General features: G+C 37.2%; 1 protein-coding gene and 1 long non-coding RNA gene across 2 annotated transcripts; one reads left to right on the top strand and one right to left on the bottom strand.

Moving 5' to 3' along the window:
• The first annotated feature begins 1,714 nt into the window (after nucleotides 1-1,714).
• Nucleotides 1,715-21,218, top strand: LOC109409956 (galectin-8). Its single transcript, XM_019683472.3, has 4 exons — nucleotides 1,715-1,840; nucleotides 11,564-12,215; nucleotides 12,279-12,358; nucleotides 20,892-21,218. Exons 1-4 carry the CDS (start codon nucleotides 1,817-1,819, stop codon nucleotides 20,988-20,990), a joined length of 855 nt encoding a protein of 284 aa, XP_019539017.3. The 5' UTR covers nucleotides 1,715-1,816; the 3' UTR covers nucleotides 20,991-21,218.
• On the bottom strand, nucleotides 9,054-10,948 carry LOC109410778 (uncharacterized). The gene is made up of 2 exons (XR_009999300.1): nucleotides 10,574-10,948; nucleotides 9,054-9,589 (listed from the first exon to the last, which is right to left on the bottom strand). It is a non-coding gene; the product is annotated as an uncharacterized LOC109410778 (long non-coding RNA).
• Nucleotides 21,219-21,503: the final 285 nt, after the last annotated feature.

The following is a 21,503-nucleotide window of genomic DNA, read 5'->3' as shown; positions in this document are numbered from 1 at the left end:
CGTGGGTGGGTTTACTGATTTAACTGCACATGGAGGTTTTTAGACTCGTTGGACTAACGTAGAAATGATTATATGCGGCAGTAGTACAGATCACGTACGCTCCATTCTACCACTCACTAAATGCTCATTTTACCACCTAACGAACAGGAATCGTCTATCTGAATCCTACAAGGAGGTTGGAATGTTGGATAGCAACCCGACTAAAGTAGTTCGCGAGAGTCATCCGACCGGTACAAGAAGACGTGGTTCGCAGCGAGCTATATGAGTCGATCAAATAGAGGACGATCTGCGCATCCGTCGCAGAGTGCGGAACTGGAGGCACACAGCCATGGACCGAGTAGAATGGAGGCGGCCACTATGTACAGCAGAGGCGACTCAGCTGACTGGTAAGGTAAGTAAGGACATCGCAGCAGAGGCAGACCCAGAGACTCATGCTGCAGGCGCAGCCTCAACAACGAAATCAAGCAAGTCGACAAAAATTTGATCTGACCACAGGTCAAGGCCGTCAAGGCGATGGCGGGCAATCGCCCAGAATGGAGATCGGCCCTATGCACCACCGTGGGTGCTAAGGAAGACTGAAAGTAAGTAAATAAATTCAATTGCTTACAATGATGTATACTGACCTACTTAAGATTATTTGTATAGACTATTGTTATCCTTGTAAAGCACAAGGATATTGTTTTTATTTCACCTCAAATTTTCCTTTTCCTTTCACTGAAGACTAATTACAACCATTCTCTTGGAGTATGTTCATGACATTCACCCACACAACAGGACCCACTGATCTTGGCCTGTCCATATTAACAATAACTGCTTACATCCGAAAAAAGTAAAAAACACCCCAAAATCAAGTCGAAAGTAGTCCCGATTGACCTCAAAAATCCAATGGTTTGCAGTTTCCAAGGCCAACCGCTGATGCTGGTCTGATTGAACGAGATGAAATAATAACACACCTTCTAGTGGACAATACTAGCCACCCATCGATCTCTGACTCTGAACATGAACTTCAAGCTCGTCTGAGCTTGTGTTTATGCGCACTTAAACACTCTTTAGGTACTCCCTCCACCAGATGATCGACCTACGATACCATACTTATTTAGTACGGTAGCTAAACTAACGCGCGCGCGACACCGCGACCACTGATGATGACTGGTTGCTGCTGCTTATTGCTGCAGTAAACGAGCATATCAACTACGCGCGCGAACCCATTGATACCGCTCTGCTCTGCCTTGCCACTCGCTCGCTGCAAACCCGATGCCATACATGCATGATGCCCCATGCACCGGCCTGCATAGGTTGGTTTGCAGAGTTTGTAACCTGTGCGCGCGATCAATGCGGCGTGGTGAGGGACACGGGGGTAAAATGCGCCTGTTTGTATAAAGGCTCAATTACAGCTTCAGGATTTACTGAAAATAGTGGAAAGAAATCACAAGAATAGTATTTCACAGTTACGGATGAAGCATTTCACTGCACTTCCCCCAATCTCTGTTTTGATGGTGCTCAATCCTCCCGATGCGAGAATTACAACAAAATGTTGTTTTCAATGCCACACTTTCGGAAATCCAGTTTTTGCAAACATGTTGGCTGGTTAGGTACCTAGCTACCAAGCTAGTTGCCGTTCTTGCACGCTGCAGATTGAGATTGCCGTGCGCACGACGACGCTCAGTTTGGGTCGAAAGAATTCTCAACCCAACCAACCAGCAGTCGACTCGACAGTTTACCGCGCAGGTACACACCGACCGATCATTACAACGTGTGACTTCAATCAGTGAGCAACGCGCGCGCGTGTTTATTCTAGAAGCTCGGCCGCTCGAAGATGCCGCACCAGATCACCTCCCCGGTAAGTGGCCTTTTCCGAGGGGTAAGGGGTTTTTGCGATCATCGAAAGGGTGAGATCATAACAAATTGACAATATGGGCTTCACAGAAAATTAAGGGCGATTTCCGTTGAAAGTGAGGAAAAAGTGGATAGTTTTTTAGGCAGGTTGTGTGTTCGGAACATGAGGGCCCATATAGCCGAAGTGGTAAACGTGCTGGTATTTTACTAGGCCATGCTGAGAGTGGCTGGTGCTATTCTCGGTCAATCCAGGAACTTTTCGTGACGGAAATTTTTTTTTACTTCTTGAGCATAGACGGTGAACATGAGCTGACAGAAGAAGTTGATGATGAAAAGGAATAGGGTAAACATTTATTTCGTCATAGGCGCTGTTTCTCGTCACATCAGAGTGAAAGCAGCCAATCATTAACTTTGTCAACGCTTCATTGGATGGAGGCAAAGAGATGTAGACCAGCCTCTTTAGCACTGGAAATAGAATTATTAAACTAAATTTTACGTTTCATTTTCACTCCACTTACGAGTTGACAATTTTTCCCGTTTTGCGGTCGACGAAGGCAACCACACCAAAGCAGCAGCTAGCCGAAATGCTCTTCATCACCGTTTAATTTTCACTTCGCCAGATTCACTTGTTGAACCAACCCAAGCAACAACTATTCAATTAATGAAATCAATCCTTCCTCCAGAATTTCCTCCTGCAATTCCTCCAGAACTTCTTCTGAGAATTCTTCTAGAAATTTCTCTAGGAATTTCTACAGAAATTTCTTCAGCGATTCCTTCCAGAATTTCTCTAGGGGCTTCTCCAGTAATTCCTCCTGGGTTTCCATCAGGAGTTTGTCCAGAAGTTCCTCCATTCGTTCTGAGGTTTTTTTTTCCAGAAATTGCTTCGGGGAATCCTCCAGGAATTCCTCCAGGGATTTTTCCAAGAATTTCTCCAGAAATTTCTTTAAGAATTCCTCAAGTGGTTTCTTCGGAAATTTCTCCAGGGATTTCTCCGCGCGTTCCTCCTGAAAGTGCTCCAGTGATTCTTCAAAGAAATCCTCCAGGGATTTTCTATTGAATCTTTCGGGGATTCCTCATGGAATTCATGCAAAGCAGATATTCCTCCATTAAATTTTCTAAGGAATTTCTCTACAGATTCCTCCAGGAATTCTTACAGACATGTCTCCAGGGATTCCTTAGAATTCCTCTGAGAATCCTCCAGGAATTCAGGGATTCCCAACTAACATTTATTGTGAATGTAAACGTCAACAAAGCGTCCTCAATACGGCTTGATGCTGAGTTACTGTGTTGTACATATGGACGGAAGCTTCTATACAAGCCCTATACCAATGAATCTGGCGAACTTAATCCACATGTATATGCTGTGCGACAGAGCGTTAACGATTAATCATAAATCTAATCATGATTAATGATTAATGATTAAGATTAATCAAAAATCATTAATCATAATCACTAAAATTTCTTATTTAATCATTAATCATTAATCTCAATCACACTGATTTTGCAATTTAATCATTAATCAGTAATCATAATCATAAGGAAAAAGAATTAATCAATCATTAATCATTCATTACCAAAAAAGATTCACCATATAAAATATATTATCCAACTTGAATTGGTTCAAATGCTGTTCTAAGTGTGATTCTTTATTTCAAAAATCTCCCAGACAAAATAACTTTTACTTTTGAAACTTCAAAAATATTTTAAACAGCAAAAACCTTTTAATCATTTCCAGTTTTTGTGATTGATTAATCATGATTAGTCATGATTTTTAATCAATGATCCGTTTTTAATCAATAATCATAATCAATAATCACAGATAAAACCAATTTTAATCATTATTCATAATCTTTAATCATCCTAAAAATCAAATTAATCATTAATCATAATCAATAATCACCGAAATTAGAATTTTAATCATCAATGATTAATCATGATTAAAAATTTTGTTAATCATGAACGCTCTGCTGTGCGAGCAGCTTCTATGCCACCAAGTTATAGCTCTTTTCTCGGCACCTATGTAACCACGAGCTGTATACCATCTTGAGAAGGCGCTTTTTCAGCCTTTTCACAGTTGTTAAATAATAGTTATACGGCATCCTCAAATTAGTCGATTAAATATAATTAGGTTATAGAATACCGTGGCGCAATACATTTGGAACTGGAACCATCGCTTTTAAAATTTAATAGTTAAAGTACTTGCCGCTACTTGGAATCGAACTCCCGATCTCCGTATCCACTGGTCCCGGTGATGTCCTCGCTGCCACACTGTTGTATATAAATAGCATAAAAAATAGCCAGTTTTGTTTTACTCCAGACAAGGCTTTATAATTGTGCCATAAGAAACCTTACCACACGGAACTACAAATGGACCCAAATTTAAGTTGTTTTGACGCAATCCCGGTCTTCCGTGGAATTACTCAAATTTGCGTCAAACAGCGATAGTGGCGAGTGAGTAGTTCTCGTTTGAGAGCGGCAAAAAAATTAACCCAGTGGTAAGTTGTTTTCACCCAACGGAGGCCTCAATTGACGCAAATTTGGGTTAACTCAAGAAAACCCAAATTTGGCTTCTTCCACGGAAGAGCAGCGGATGCGTCGGTGCTTCTCTCTTTGTTTTCGAAAACATTGCGGTGGGGCGAGGGACAAAACAACCCAACTTTGAGTTAAAACTTTAAGCAGTTTAGTCAAGTTTGAGTTTTTAAAACTTATTCTTTGGGTTATAATATTTTTCCGTGCATGCTTCATCTTGCTGCAATAGCTTGTGAAACGTCAAACGTAATAATATTTACATTCAAGCTGTGTGGTTGCGCCAACAGGTTCTTCGTCACACCTACTACAGTAGACGTTCGATAAGTGCAACATGTTTACGTTTCACTTACCGAAAGAAATTCGATAACTGCAACAACTGACAGACGTCACATAACTGCCAGAAGCTGCAGAATGCAACCAATGTGCATTCGTAAAACATCGCATTGCAACAAAAGTGCAAGCAAAAAACATCGCATCTTTGTTGACATTTCATTTTGACGGATACCGGTGCGATAACTGCAAAGTTGTTGCACTTAGCGGACTTGCAGTTAAAAAGCATTGCAGTTAAAGCGTTTGCACCGAGCGAACGTCTACTGTAGCTGAAACAATGTTTATTAAACAGCTACGAAGCGCTTCTGTTTTGTGTATTTGGCAACATTACAAAACGTACTGAATAAAGGCAGCTGTTCCATTGGTTGGGACTCTAATTCGATTTGCACATCTTCCAGAAAATCATCCGGAGTTGGAATAAAGTGCAATAAAAGCAATCCAAATAATTTCACAGCACAGAGATGGATAGCCGTAAAGTATTTGTGTAGTAGCTATATATCCTGCTTAAAGTTCGTTTTGACAATATGGTTTACATCCGACACAGTTTCTTTATTACAGCTACTAGCTGTAAAGATATCGCATAACGATCTTCAAAGCGCTGCTGGATTGTGGTTTTGTCAGTATTATGAATTGTACTGTATAGTAGCAGCTGTTTTGTTAGTGGGGACTCCTATTCAATTTGTTCAAGTTTTCTCATCATACGGGAAATCTTCCGGAGTTGGAATAGAGTGCAGTAAAGGCAGTCCCAGTGGCAAGTGATTGATTTTTGAAAACCGAGTTTGTTAGTTGTATGGTGCTTGTTTTGCAGCCGTGTATTAGCTTATGGTTTATGTTTGACTAGCTTCCCTTTTATTCAGCGTTGACTGCTTCAGTTCGATTGTTACACTACAGGAAGCAAATTACTGAAGCTTATAGCAACACTTATAGCGCTGAAAATGTTAGTTGGGTTCCTCCAGTAATTTTTCCAAAGATAGCAATTTTTCCAGGAATAGATAGAATTTCCCCAAAAATTCCTCTAGGGATTTCTCCAGCAGTTCCTCTTGGTATTCCTTCAGTAATTTGTCCAAAAGTTCCTACATTCGTCCTGAGGTTGCTCCAGGCTTTCGTCTAAGATTTTTTCCGTGAATCTTCCAAGAATTTCTCTAGAGAGTCCTCCGTCAAGAAATTCCTCCAAGAATTTCTACAGAAATTCGTCTAGGAATTCCTCCAGGAATTCAATGAAATAAAGAGATTTCTTTAGAAATTTTTCCAGATATTCATCCCATATTTTTTCCAAGGATTTCATCCAGTAATTCCTCCAGGTACCTAAGAAACAATTATTGATTAAAGGGATGTTTTTCAAAGCCGCGTTGTTAAGCTATAAGTTGAATTTTATTTGATTTAGTTAGAATAAAACTGCACTTAAACTTATGTTCACCCAAAAATAAGAATCTATTCAACTACAATCGGTCATGACATTTATGTTTATTCAACGATCATACCTCGGTTGTGCAGCTGCTCAAACCATCAGTTATTTATCATCACATTATAAACTCTTTTTCAGCGTATATATACTTTCAGAAATTCCTACAGGGATCCCTACAAGGATTCCTCTAGTGATTTCTCTAGGAACTTCTTCAGGTACACTTTCAGATATTCCTCCAGGAATCTCTTAAGGGATTCCGCCAGAAATTTTTCCAGAAGTTCCTCCAGGATTTCATCCAGAGCAGAGATGCCAGATTATTTTATCAAAAAATCTGTATCAATAGAGATTTTTCTGTATCGCCGTATTTGAGGGTATAGCAGACACCGACAGTCCTAGATTTTAACAGAAACTTACAAAAATGTACTACTTTTTGACGGTTTTTGATTTTTACTGGTATTTATTTTTCTAAAACATGTGTGAAAATGTACAAATTCTCATAATTTTTTTTGAAGTTTAAGCTGCAATTTATAAAGTTTTCATTAAATTTATTGAAAATAACTTCAAATTTTATGCTTTCTGGAGAAATCTGTATCACATTTTAAAAATCTGTTTTTTTCTGTACTCTGTCTCTTGTCTGTATGGAAGGTCAAAAATCGCTATAATACAGAAAAATCTGTATATCTGGCATCTCTGTTCCAGAGATTCCTTTGGGAATTGCTTCGGGGGTTTCTTCAGGAATTCCTCCAGGGATTTCTCTAATAGTTCATCTAGAGATTCCTTCAGGAATTCGTCCAGAAATTCCTCCAAGGATTTCTCCAGAAATTTGTCTAGGAATTCCTTCAGAAATTCCAAGAAATGAAGAGATTTCTTTAGACATTTCTCCAGGAATACTTTCCATTATTTCTCTAAGGATTCCTCCAGGAGTTCATCCAGTAATTCCTCCAGCGAGTCCTTCAGTATTTGATCCAGGTATACCTGCAGGAATTCCTCCAGGGATTGCTCCAGAAGTTCTTTAAGAGATTGCTCTAGGGATTGCTCTAGAAATTCCTGTTGTAATTCTTTCCGAAATTACTCTCGAGATCTTTTCAAATATTTATTCAGGGGCCCGGTCACAAATTTCATAATTCCGTCAATAATCTTTTCCAGGGATTCACACAAGAGTTTGTCCAGAATTACCTGACATTTTTTTTTGAATTACTCGAAGAATTTCTAGAGGAATTGGAACATAGAGAATCCAAGAATTCTCCGAGAAATCTTTAAGAAGTTCATCCACAAATTTATTCAGGTATTCCTTCAAAAACACCCCGTGCAGCTCTTGTGATGGAGTTTCTAGGAATATATTCTGTGATTCTTGCACACTCACTGTGACATACTTTAAACATACACTTCCGATCAAAAGTTTGGGGTCACCCCCTTAAAACATCATTTTCAGGCCCATATCTCCGCCAATTTACTTCCGATTTCAAAACCCTAGGTGTGGAGCGGATCTGGTGTGATGGTTAGAACACTTGACTATCACGCCGAGGACCTGGGATCGAATCCCACTCCCGACAAACTCGCAAAATGTGAGTTCTTCCTTCGGAAGGGAAGTAAAGCGTGGGTCCCGAGGTGAACTAGCCTAGGGCTAAAAATCTCGTTAATACAGATAAAAAAAAAAAACCCTAGGTCTCATTCAAAAGATAATAAGTCAAAGTAACTTTGAACGCGATTTACATGAAACTTTTACAAAAATATTTGTATGTAAACTCAAGCCAAAGTTGCCAAATTTTCTAAAAAATGAATACAAACTTACGGCAAACTTGTCGCTGGAAATTGGGTCGATCAAATTTTAAGATGAGAGCGGTAATATAACCTATTTTCTATAAGCTTTCGACTGCTTTTTACCGAACTTGGCTAAAAAATCTAGGAAAAAAGTTATTAAGTAAATTGATTATTTATTACATCGACCAAAAGTTTGGGGTCACCGTCGTAAAAAATGGAAAAGTGGTTTGTGGATATATTTGTCAACTTTCATTCAATTTTAATTCTTCTTGGCTTATTAGAAACATAATGTATGGTGCTTAGTGCATAGACATTTAACCACACATATTTGCTAAAATTTACATACTAAAACTTAACGGTAAATTACCTCATTTTTTGACATGTGATGAAATGTGTTAACTTTACATGTCAATTTTATATATAAAAATCGTTGAATACGTTAAATTAAAGACATCAAACGTAAATTTAGTTAATTATCTTCCAAACGAGCCAAAAAGAATTAAAATAGAACTATAGATGACGAAGATATCATCAAATCACTTTTCCATGTTTTACGAAGGTGACCCCAACCTTTTGGTCGATGACATCAAGAGTCAATTTACTTAATAACTTTTTCCTAGATTTTTTAGCCAAGTTTGGTAAAAAGCAGTCGAAAGCTTATAGAAAATAGGATATCTTATCGCTCTCATCTCAAAATTTGATCGACCCAATTTCCAGCGACACTACCGTAAGTTTATATTCATTTTTTAGAAAAATTGGCAACTTTGGGTTGAGTTTACATACAAATATTTTTGTAAAAGTTTCATCTAAATCACGTTCAAAGTTACTTTGACTCATTATCTTTTGAATGAGATCTAGGTTTTTGAAATCGGACGTAAATTGGCGGAGATATGAGCCTAAAAAATAAAGTTTTTGAGGGGGTGACCCCAAACTTTTGATCGGGAGTGTATAAGTACTCCCATGCGCTTTCAGGAATTCACCCAGAGGAGACTTTTGGATTTCTCTCAGGGCAAGCCTCGTTGGATAAATGTACGACTAGTGCTGAAATAATCAACTTTTCGCAACTCGTTACATAAATCAGGCCAAACATGTCTATTTTATGTCCTCTGGTGTATTTTAGGGACTTGGGTACACTGATTAGGTAGAGATAGAATAATGTGATTTGAAGTGAGATAAAAACGATCTATTTAGCTTGGAGTGTCAGTATAAACTGAATGTCTACATTTATTTAAAGCTCTTTTGGAGTCCGTATACTATGGTGTTAGTGAGTCGACATTTATCGAACACTATACAATATGACCGAATGTCCCGAACATTCTGAGATCACTACAATTCTTCCCCTTTTCAAAATTAATAATACAACATTCAGAACTTGGCATTTGCCAATTATGCACCACATAATTACAATCAATTAAATACATAAATATAACACGGACGTATAATAACATTAAGAATTCTATCAACAACTTGTGATACTTATCACGACTGTATCTCTTCAAACGATGTGGTGTTCCAAACTTCAGAAGACTGTCTCTCGAGTCATTAATTTTCATCATCTGTATCATCTGTTCCAATCGGAGCTCCTTTCACTTGTACATCTACGGCGAATGATGTCCTCGGAATACGCTGAGCACAATCCTTAGTGTCGTGTTGTGTCGACCCTTTGGTCACTATGCTGCAGTTGGGCCTAGTTGGCTGCGCCATTGCGCCCAAGTTTATTTGGCCGATCTGAAAAGTACCGATAAAATACATAGAGAATTTGGCATTATTAAACCGGTGGATTATCCCACTTAGAACAGTAACATGAAATTTAACCCAAGTTTCTAAGTGATAGTGTAATAATATACTTGTTTTTAGCTTTCTTCTAATAAACAAACATTCAGTTATTTCAAGGTTACCACTTTTCCCAATTATAACTCTTTTTATGAGCAACCCATCGGTCAAACTCGTATTATTTTTTTCTTTTAGTAATTTTAATAAATTTAGCACCTTGACTAATTGTTCTTCTTGTCCAGTTGAATAGAAATTTAAAGTGTTCATTATCCACGTACGTTTCGGTTTGAGAAGGTCATTGTCCAGAATAAAATTATTTAGCAACACCATCTTAAAGTTTAGAAACTGCACTTCCTTATTATTGAACCTTCTAACACAATAAAGCATTTGTTTTTCCCTTTTAGTACGGTCCACGTTATACACATATTTTTTAGCCTTCACTAACTCTACCAAAACACATTTAAAGACATTTTTGCTATCTTTCCAAACCAACAGTCGTTGCAACACCTGGTTAGATTCTTTTTTAAACTTGTTCACAGCAACATCGCTGGCAACAATGAATAGAACATTTTCATTTGAATTCTTTGTTAAATTTTGATTTCTATAGATAATCATGTCAAGCCAAATACTAGTTAACATGAGTCGAATCCCTGGTCGAATCACAAAAAAGGCAGAACATATTTATTAAATTCAATTGAAATTGAAAAAATGCTCTCTCTCATTAGAAGTCATTTGCTAAAGCAAGTACAAAAGATTAAACCAAATCTACAATCAGCCTTGTTGAAATGCAGTTCGTTAATTGTTTTGCGCCAGCCCTACAGCATCTGGCAATTTCAGTGTGCACAGTGGCTTTGTTTTTTATTGAATCACTTCAATATATCCGACACTATTGTTCCAAAGCACAAAGCAGATTTCAAATTAAAGGCCAAAATATAATACCTCAACCAGAATCACACCACAGGAAATGACCTATCCAAGAATAATTTCTTTCCCCGTGTTTTTTTTTTTGCACAAAACCGTCGCTAGCCGATCACATCGAACAAATTGCACGCGGTGGGTAAAATAAAATCCGCCTCGCCGACACTTTTATGTCCTCTGGTGTATTTTAGGGACTTGGGTACACTGATTAGGTAGAGATAGAATAATGTGATTTGAAGTGAGATAAAAACGATCTATTTAGCTTGGAGTGTCAGTATAAACTGAATGTCTACATTTATTTAAAGCTGTTTTGGAGTCCGTATACTATGGTGTTAGTGAGTCGACATTTATCGAACACTATACAATATGACCGAATGTCCCGAACATTCTGAGATCACTACAGTCTAAAGGTCCTATCTGCATAAGAGAGGCTCTCTTTGGTTTCCCTCTCTTTCGTTAATATCTCAGCTGTTTATTTGTATTATTATTGTCTCCTTGCATTGAACGATGGTCAGAACAATCGTCTTTTAATTTGTACAGCAAAAATAGTTGAAAAGTGTATCATTACATTGCAATAATTGAAAGAGAAAGTGAACAAAGAGAGCCTCTCAAATGCAGATAGGACCTATTGAAATGTTTGGCCTGAAATAACTATTATGTTTTCAGTTCAAAACCGAATTAGCGACATTTTTTCTTCGACTTCCGCTGCTTTTGCCTTGCGTTAAACACAGTGTCGGAAGTAGTGCGCTGTATAGATTTCCAGGTGTACAATACAGCGCGCTACTTCCGACATTGTGTTTAACGCAAGGCAAAAGCAGCGGAAGTCGAAGAAAAAATGTCGCTAATTCGGTTTTGAACTGAAAACATAATATTTCTTTTACTTTTGTTATGTAGCGCCTTATTGTGTATTTTATCGGTGCATTGCACAGGCTGCCATTCAATGGGTGATGTTGCGAAATATGTTGTGCTTGACATACATTCACAATCGTATAATGTTTATGCTTCTATTAGGTTCTACCCTTCATGCGTAGACTCCCCAGCGAGATGCAACCTGGATGTCGCATCAGGATACGAGGATTGGTAAGCAGACCCGCTGGAGACTGCCGGATTCATCTTCAAAGCGGAGACCGTTTCGATCCGATGGATGATGTGCCATTACATTTGAACCTTCTTCCGGCCACGAGGGAAGTTCTCCGGAACAGTTACGCCGCTGGCCAATGGGGACAAGAAGAACGTGCCGCAAACAGTCCGATAAATTTCGATGAAGACTTCGACCTCGTTATCGGAGCCGACTCGGGAGGATACACCATCGAGATCAACAGCCACCAGTTTACCAGTTTCAACCACCGACTTCCAGTGCAGACAGTGCGATTCTTGTTCATAACGGGTGGATGTGTAATACGAGCTGTAATGTTCGAGAATTGGAACACCATTGCGGCGGCGGAGGCTGCGCCACCGTTGATTAATGTGCATCCGAGTGCCCCCGTTCTCAACCCAGCACCTTCGTCACCGCCGATTCCGGTGCCATTCCAAATACCATCGTGGCCTCATGGCAATTTTCAGCACTTCGGAATGCCAGCGGCGGCTCCAATGTACCACCATCAACCTCACGCGCAACATCCTGTCTTCAATCCTGCCATGTTACTGCAGCATCCGTTGATTAGTGCGTAATTCATAATGAGTTGTATAAAAGATAAACTCCAAATAATGATTAAATTATTTTCAGTGACCTTTCCGAATGAAATGCAGAAGAATTTGGAAAATGGCCCAAGTGTGCAATACAAGCTGATGGTAACGGTTTTATGGGTAAGTTTAATTTTTACTGCTTTTAAGGGAACGATTGTTACTTTAACTGGAGACTTTTAGAGCGTAGCCACTAAATGTCTCCATTTAATTTTTACTCTTTTACCAAAGTTTCTTTACCCCTAATCTAAATTCTAACGAGCTTGCTGTTTCTAACAGGCCCGAATTAAGGATTGTGAGGCCCGGGGCCGGAGCAGATGTGGAGGCCCCTCTGAGGTACAATTGCGATGAGCAAAAAAATTTTTCTATGTTTTCGAACAGTACTTGAGCTATTTGCAAAGCAAAAATGATTTTTGTGGGAGCCTTTGAAATTTGGGGCCCGGAGCCTTGCCCCCCCTTACATCCGGCACTGGTTTCTGATTTGGTAATATGAAGATGTCTGCAATCCCTGGCCCATCGCTTACCACCTACTTTGTACAATGTACAATGCACGATGGTCCACGGACCAGATTTACGAGGAAAGATGCATGCAGTGCCTTCAAATGATTTTTAGACAAATATGGTCTTCTACAAAGTTGTTTCTAATAATAAGGCCTTCTTTCCAATGTTCATGAAAATTAGGGTGGTCCATTTTTCCTTAGAAATTGGAAACCAAACTTTTATATTTGCAAGAATAATTATATACATTCTTCGGAAAAGTTGGAGACCTATCAATTTTAAGCAAGTTTGCTGGACCGTTTTTGTTTAGCTTTAAAATTGACCGATCTAGAGATATATTTCTAAATTAGCTTAGGGTGATTCATGAAAAACCGGTTTTCCGGCTTTAACTTTTTCAGTTTCTATTTCTCATCAAAGTTGCCCAAGAAACACTTGTAGAGCATTTGATAACGTGTCGTTTCGTGCGCTGAGACGATCGTTATCTCGATTGGTTCAAAAGTTATGAGCGTTTTCCTTCAAAAAACATCGGTAATTCAAAAGGTAATATTACAGGTTGGGACAAAGATAAAAATATCTTTTTTCAGTATTGAATAGAAGAAATATTGTTATAAATCATATCAAAAAATTAGAGAGGTGTTATTTTTGTAACTTAAGAAAAAAATAGTAGAAAAGTGCCTATTTTTTCTAGAAAATCGTTAATTTCTTTTGAACAGAATGACGTAGCAACATTCTCAGCGCACAAAAATGTGTGTTTTTGAAAGCTCTAAATGTGGTTTTTTGACGACTTTTATGAGAAAATTAAAATTAAAAAGATAAAGCAAAAAAGCTGTTTTGCCCAAATTTTAAGCATTTTCCCATAGTTTTCATAGGGGAACGCTAGAACAAATCGTTTTATCACTCTAACTTTTTCGTTTCAATTTTCTCATCAAAGTCGTCAAAGAACCACTTTTAGAGCTTTCAAAAACGCACATTTTGTGCACTGAGAATGTTGCTACGTCATGCCGTTCAAAAGATATCGATGTTTTTCTAGAAAAAAATAGGCACTTTTCTACTAGTTTTTTCTTGAGTTACAAAAATAACACCTCTCTAATTTTTTGAAATGTTTTACAACAATATTTCTTCTTTTCAATGCTGGAAAACATATTTTTTATCTTTGCCCCAACCCGTAATATCGCCTATTGAATAAACTATGATTTTTGAAGAAAAACGCTCATAACTTTTGAACGAGATAATGATCGTCTCAGCGCACGAAACGACGCGTTTTCAAATGCTCTACAAGGGTTTCTTGGGCGACTTTGATGAGAAATTGAAACTGAAAAAGTTAAAGCCAGAAAACCGGGTTTTCTTGAATCACCCTAAGCTAATTCAGAAATATATCTCTATATCGGTCAATTCAAAAGCTACATAAAAACTGTCTTCAGCAAACTTGCTCAAAATTGATAGATCTACAACTTTTCCGAAAAATGTATATTAGCTATTCTTGCAAATAAAAAAGTTAGGTTTCCAATTTCTAAGAAAATATGGATCACCCTAATTTTCATATACATTGGAAAGAGTGCCTTGTTATGAAGAACAACTTTGTAGAAGACCATATTTTGTCTAAAAAATCATTTGAAGGCACTGCATGCATCTTAACCATCTTTCCTCGTAAATCTGGTTCGTGGACCACTATGCAATGTACAGGGGACAGGGCTGAAAATGTCATTATGTCATATCTTAATTCAACCACCTACAGCTCATTTTAGAAGCTGAACCTTAGAATATGGTATATGAAAACCTTGTGTGGCTAGACCAGTTCTACAAGAATGTCATGGAAAACCCGTTCAATTTTGAACATTTAAGGTAAATGTCACGGATAATCTTCAATAACGCCGATTGATATTGAGTATGAGCAATATGACCGCACAATTCGTAGTTGCTACTCAATGATTGACCAGAACAATCGAAATTGCAAAGAGAACCAACGAATGGGGCTTGGGATTAGCCCAGCATTCTCAATGTGCATAGTTGGAAAACTCTTAACTATAATAAAGTCAATAACGGCGTCGGCCACGTCCTTACGGTCATCAAGGGAAGGGAAGGAATGTTAGTAAAACAAACGTTGTTATAGAGACCGAGAATCGCTGCATTTCCAAGTTTGTTAACAGGAAAGAATTTTTGTTAAGAGGAATTTTGAAACAAAGAAAAACGATTTTGATCGGTTCTGGTCATCCAGTGACCTCGGAACAGGTTCTGGAAACCTTGGAATCTTCGGTAGAAATGGCCATTTTTCGATTCTAAAAGAATCCCATCGTGCGACACCTCAAATTTTGCAGAATGCCGCGCGTAATCCAGTAAAACAAAAAGAAAACATATTTTGATCGATTCTGGTCAACCGGTGACCTCGGAACAGGTTCTGGGGACTTTGGAATCTCCGGTACAAATAACCATTTTTCGATTCTAAAAGAATCCCATCTGGATGAATTTCTGGAGAAATTGATGAGGAATTTCTGAAGATGTTTATGGATGAATCCATGGAGGAATTCCTGAAGAAATTCCTGGAAAAAATCCTGTAGAAATTCCTGGAGAAATGCCTCGAAGAATTTCTCGAAGAATTCCAGGAGGATTTCCTAGAAGACTTCCGGGAGATTTTTTTTAGGATTTTCTGGAGTAATCCATAGAAGAAATCTTGGAGGTATGTCGGCAGAAATTCCTATAGGATTTTCTGGAGAATTATATGAATTATTCTGAATGAATTCCTTAAACAATTTCTGGAGAAATATTTGAGGTTTCCTGGAGAAACTCCTTGAGGAATTTCTGAAGGAATTTCTGCAAGAATTTCTGTACCTTTTTTAAGGAATTTCTGGAAAAATTCATGAATGAATCAATGGAGGAATTCCTGAAGAAATTCCTGGGGATATTCCTAAAGGAATCCATGAAGGAGTCCCTGTTGGAATTCCTCGAGGGATTCCTGGAAGAGTTCCGGGAGAAATCCCTCTAGGATTTTTGGAGGAATCCGTGGAGGAATTCCTGGAGAAATCTCTCCTAAAGGATATTTTGGAGGCATTCAGGCAGAAATTCCTAGAGGATTTTCCGTTGGAATCCTTGAAGTAATTCATGGAGCAATCCCTGGAAAAATTCCTGGAGGTATTTCTGGAGCAATTCCTGAAGCAACATTTGGAGGAATTCCTAGAGGAAATTCTGATTCGTTGATGAATTTCCGGAGAAATGTCTGGAGGAAGTCCTCGCAGAATTTTTGAAGAAAAGGAAATCTGGGAGAAATTGTGGCAGAAATTCCTAGAGGATTTCCTGGAGAAATACCTGGAAGAATCCCTGGAGAAAGTTATGGAGGAATCCCTGTATAAAATCCTGGAGGAGTTACGGGAGGAAGTACGGGAGGAATTCCTGGAGGCATCTATTGAGGCTTCCTAGAAGAATTCTTGGAGGAATATCTGGAGAAATTCCTCGAGGAATTTCTGAAGGAATTCCTGGAGGAATTTGCGGAGGAATTTCTGAAGAAAATAATGGATGAATCCCTGGAGGAATTCCTGAAGAAATTCCTGGAGTAATTCCTGGAGGAATCCCAGGAGAAAAATCTCGAGGAAATCCTGGAAGAGTTCCGGGAGAAGCTCCTTCAGGGTTTTCTGGATGAATCCCTGGAGCAATCCCTGGAGGAATTCCAGGAGGAATTTCTGAAGGAACTTTTGGAGGGGTTTAAGGAGGATACCAAAGAAATTACTGGATGATTTTTTACCCTTCTTACACCCATAAGAAGGGTATAAATACCGCTCGAAAAACCGACTTTCTATCCGAGGCCCGCAGGGCCGAGTCGCATATACCAATCAACTCAGCTCGACGAACTGAGCAAATGTCTGTGTGTGTGTGTATGTGTGTGTGTGCGTATGTTACAAAAAAAAGTCACGCCCGTTTCTCAGCCGTCTGATATCCGATTTGGATTCTCTTAGTTGCAAATGAAAGCTACAACATCCTAGTAGAACACTATTGAATATTATTACGATCGGACATTTGGTTACCGAGATATCTTTCGAAGAGTACTTTAAAGTAGTATAGGTTAGCTTTTTGAGAGATTTTTGACATTTAGCATATTGATGAATATCTCAGCCGTCTGTCAACCGATTTGAGTTCTCTTGGCAGCAAATGAAAGCTACAACATCCTAGTAGATTGCTCAGAAATTTTATTAGGGTTGGACATTACAGAGATATCTTTCGAAGTGTACTTAGGATCTATTCAACTAATTTTTTTGAGATCTTTGACATAGTGTATCATAATAAATATCTCAACCGTCTGTCAACCGATTTCGGTTCTCCTGGCACCAAATGAAAGTTATAACATCCTCGTAGAACCCTATAGAATTTTATTAGGATTGGACATTTGGTTATCGAGATATCTTTCAAAGAGTACTTGGGAGTAATACAGGTTAACTTTTTGAATGATTTTTGACCAAGGGTACCATAATAAATATCTCAGCCATCTGTCAACCGATTTGGGTTCTCTAAGCACCAAATGAAAGCTACAATATCCTTGTATAAGGCCCTGAAATTTTATTTCGATTCGACATTTGATTACTGAGATATCTTACGAAGAGTATTTCAATAATTTTTTTTTTTATCAATCTATTCACTTACTGGTTATCTTGCTTTGGTTTTAGACCAGTCTATGGGAAATTATTTTTCAATAAATAATGCTGACAAAGTGTATTGTTGTTTTCAATAAAATTATAAATAACAAATTACAAATACACAGGAATTTTATGAAAACTAACAATATGTTAAATGAAAGCTTTGAATTTATATATTGTGGGAAAATGCAAGAACCGGACAGCGAAAATAACTAGCTAATGCCAAAACTGATTAACTTAGTAGATATATCATTTTTGTCCTTTTTGCACCATAACCATGAATATCAAGTACTTCGTAGCTAATTTAATCGACTGATTAAGATATATTAGACAAAGTACAGGGGATAGACAAAATGATCGGGACAGGCTAAATTGTCACTTTTCGAAAAATGTTCAATTCGCTGTAACTTTTAATAAAGTGCATCAAATATTCTCAATTATTACTGTAACTTAATCAACTAGTTGTGTATCAGTGGATCAAATTTGGAAAAGATCGGGCTATTTTGCAGGAAGTTATAAGCATTTTAGAAAAAGGTAGAATTATCCGATAGCCAACTTTGAGCTGTTATATCTCCAGATTCAATGACCCGAATGCAATGAAATTTTGACCATTTATGACTTATATAATGAGCTCTGAAAAAAGTTTGACTCAACTTGAAATTATTAACAAGAGAAAAAGTTATAACGATTTCATTTATTTTATGATTTTTTAGTAAATTTGTCTATTTTTAATATGCATCCCATTACTTTTTCAATGAATTTCCGGCTATGTTGTTACTTTCTTTCAAAACATATTCATATTTAAGACAATTAGGGGAAATTTAAATGAACTGTAATTAGCATCTTGAATTTTGAAACGATATTGAAAGTTAAGAAAATTTGTTATTTTATTAGAAAAATAATCTAATCGTAATAATTTTCTTCCGTGTTAAAAATTTTAAGTTAAGTCAAAGGTTTTTCAAAGCTCATTATATAAGTCATAAATGGTCAAAATTTCATTGCATTCGGTTCATTGAATCCGGAAATATAACAGTTCAAAGTTAGCTATCGGATAATTATACCTTTTTCTGGAATCTTTATAACTTCGAGCAAAATAGCCCGATTGTTACCAAATTTTGTCCACTGATACACAACTAGTTGATCAATTTACAGTGAAAATATCAGAATATTTGATGGACTTTTCGAAAAGTTACAGCTGTTTGAAAAATTTTTGAGAAGGGAGAAATTTGCCTGTCCCGATCATTTTGTCTATCCCTGTATATCTCGTTGATTTTCTTATCCATTTGTTAATCGATTCAAGATCTTTTGGCAGTTAACAAAAGATACAATATTCCAGAATATGTAAGCTATTTTTGTAAAATTTCACACAAGATTCTAGAAGGTGTCTGGCATTTCTGGTAGTTTAGTCCATCGTCCATGATGCTATTTTGAAAACCAATTCACTAGATGCCATATCCACAATATTTTCTAGAACTTTTGGTCCATCACACAAAATAAATATGTTAAATACAAACAATACAACAATAGGTAAATCCAACGGAAGCTAACGATCCTTCCGCATCTGGTGGCAGGAATGAGAACCCTATGAAAAACGTGGCTCCGCTAAAATGTTCCATGGCGCAGCATAGGAAAAGTGCACTTTTTTTCACTTTTTCGTATCGAATCCCGTATCGTAGAGAAACAAACGAGCACTTTTCGGAAAGAAAATTTGATTCTCTTTCAGATGCGCTTAGATCCGGTAGGTACTTACGAACAATTTATGTGATTAATTTGAGGAGCTCTTGCTATGCCTCCGGCGGGCAATCTTCCGGATTTTTTGTTAGCTGGCCAATCCGGTGTCTGTTGGAATGGGCATAGAGAATGATGATATTAGAAGCCATTGCAAATGGAAAATAGCAACTTCTAGAGCCAAGAATGAGTAAAATTTGACGACAAAAAATTTACCTTTTTATGTAAACAAACGATTTTCTCCTCATCTCACCAAGCGCCTCTACAATTGGGAGTAATCTGGATTAGCCTATAGTTTTAATAAGTGTAAGAAGGGTTCTGTTCACCATAGATGGATTAAATCGGGTTTTTTAGAAAACTTTCTGGAGGAATCCCTGGAGAAGTTCCTGATTGTATTTCTGCAGGAATTTCTGAAGGAACTTTTGGAGGAGTTTATGGAGGAATTCCTTTAAAAATTCCTGAAGGAGGTTTTGGAGGAATTACTAGGGGAATTCCTGAAGTAATTCCTGGAAGGGTTACAGGAGAAATTCCTTCAGGAGTTCCTCCAGAAGTACTTCCAGGAATTCCTCCAGGGATTGCTCCAGGAATTCCCACAGGGGTTCATCCAGAAAATTTTCTAGAAATTTGTGTCAGAATACCTCCAAGATTTCCACCCCTCCACGGATTCCTCCAGAAAATCCTGAAGGAGCTACTTTCGGAACGCTTCCAGAAATTCCTCGAGAAATTCCTTCGATTTTTAAAACAAGCAAAAAAATTTTCTAGAAATTTTGATATAAAAAAAATTACGTAAAAGTTTCAATTGAAAAACTATACATTAATTTATCCTCACATCTAATCATATTAAAGTTACAATAAATTTGACAAACAAAAAAAAAGAAAATATATGAGATCTTGTTGAAATGTATTTTTTTAAATATGTTTTTACTGTTTTACAGTTTTTACCGAACAAGGGTCAATTATTTCTCAGATTTGTAAAATTCCAGACCACATTTGATTATTTTTTCTGAATATTTATTTGAATTCGTTGTAACTAACGTATGATTGAATGTAGGAAAAAAATATGTAAAGTATTTCGTTTGGAATCTATTTTTGATATCGAAAATTTAAAAAAAACCATCTAAATATTTCAAAAATTAATGAAAAATTAAAATTTGAGAGGCTTATTGGCAAATTCTGAGGCCGGAAGTCAACAGACTTTTGAAAAACAATTTAAAAAAATCGAAGGGAAAGGTTTTAGGAATGTTTGAATATTATGACATCTTACATAGATCCGCGTTGTATATTACTATGAGTGTAATTTTTAATTTCTTTAAACATCTACGCGGATACCATATCAACCCAACAACCCGTTTTCAAGTTATATTTTTTATAAAACGAAAATTTAGGTTATTTTCAATATTTAGGTGAATAACATTGCAAAACAAATAACATAAAAAAACAGATAGAAGTTCATACACAAACAAAATTTCGTTTGAATTGAAAAAGGTATCGTCTACACGATTCGTGATTTGAGCTGGAAATTTCCATAGAAATGCTCTTTTTAAACATTGTTTTTGTTTTAAGGATAGCCTAATTTGCATGCATTTTTATGGGATTAGTCACAACTGGTACCCTATGGCGAAATAGAGTGCGAAAATTGTTTATATTATTTTGATTTATGTATAATTAGTACGCTTATCCTATATCTTAAAAAATGTACAATCATAAAAATTATACAACATGTTTTAATAGTAATTAGAGTTTCAGATGGGTGAATGAAAATCTTTAAGTTTCTAATAAATTCAATTGTCGGTCTACCTATAATTTCACAGAAAATTTGCTGCATACTCTTCAAAGTTCTGAAGTTCATCCTTGTTGCGGTACTGGGCGGTATCGGTATGTATATAGTGTCGAAAAGACTTCGCCTGTAGTTGATGAAAAGACACCCGATTCTACCTAAGGCAGGCAGAATCTACAGTTTTTGTGATCATCAGCACCAGCTACGAGGCCATACCAATCATTTTCTACGTATGTACCATAAATAAATCAATTTTAATTAATCCTTTACCAAGTACATCTGCTATGCTCACCGCTTCGATATGAAGTTTTCGCCGTTTATTACCAACGCAGAATATCCAATTTCTTTAATATTCAGTCGGTCTTCTCCTGGTAGGTAGGTAATATAATGTTATTCTTTGTACAGTAAAACCTCCATGAGTCGATATTGAAGGGACCATCGACTCAAGGAAATATCGAGTAGTGGAACAATAATCCTTTGGGAAGCATTTTGGGGGGACCATCATAGTAACCCAGAAATTACTTTTTAGTATGGAAAAATTTACCTCCATGAGTCGATATCGAGTCAAGGAACATCGACTCATGGAGGTTCGACTGTAATTATGAAGTTTGTACAGATTCTTATAGCTTTACGTAAATAGATTCCA

This window comes from Aedes albopictus, chromosome 3 (assembly GCF_035046485.1).
Source record: "Aedes albopictus strain Foshan chromosome 3, AalbF5, whole genome shotgun sequence".
NCBI lineage: Eukaryota > Metazoa > Arthropoda > Insecta > Diptera > Culicidae > Aedes > Aedes albopictus.
This window is presented reverse-complemented; position numbering and strand designations above follow the sequence as displayed.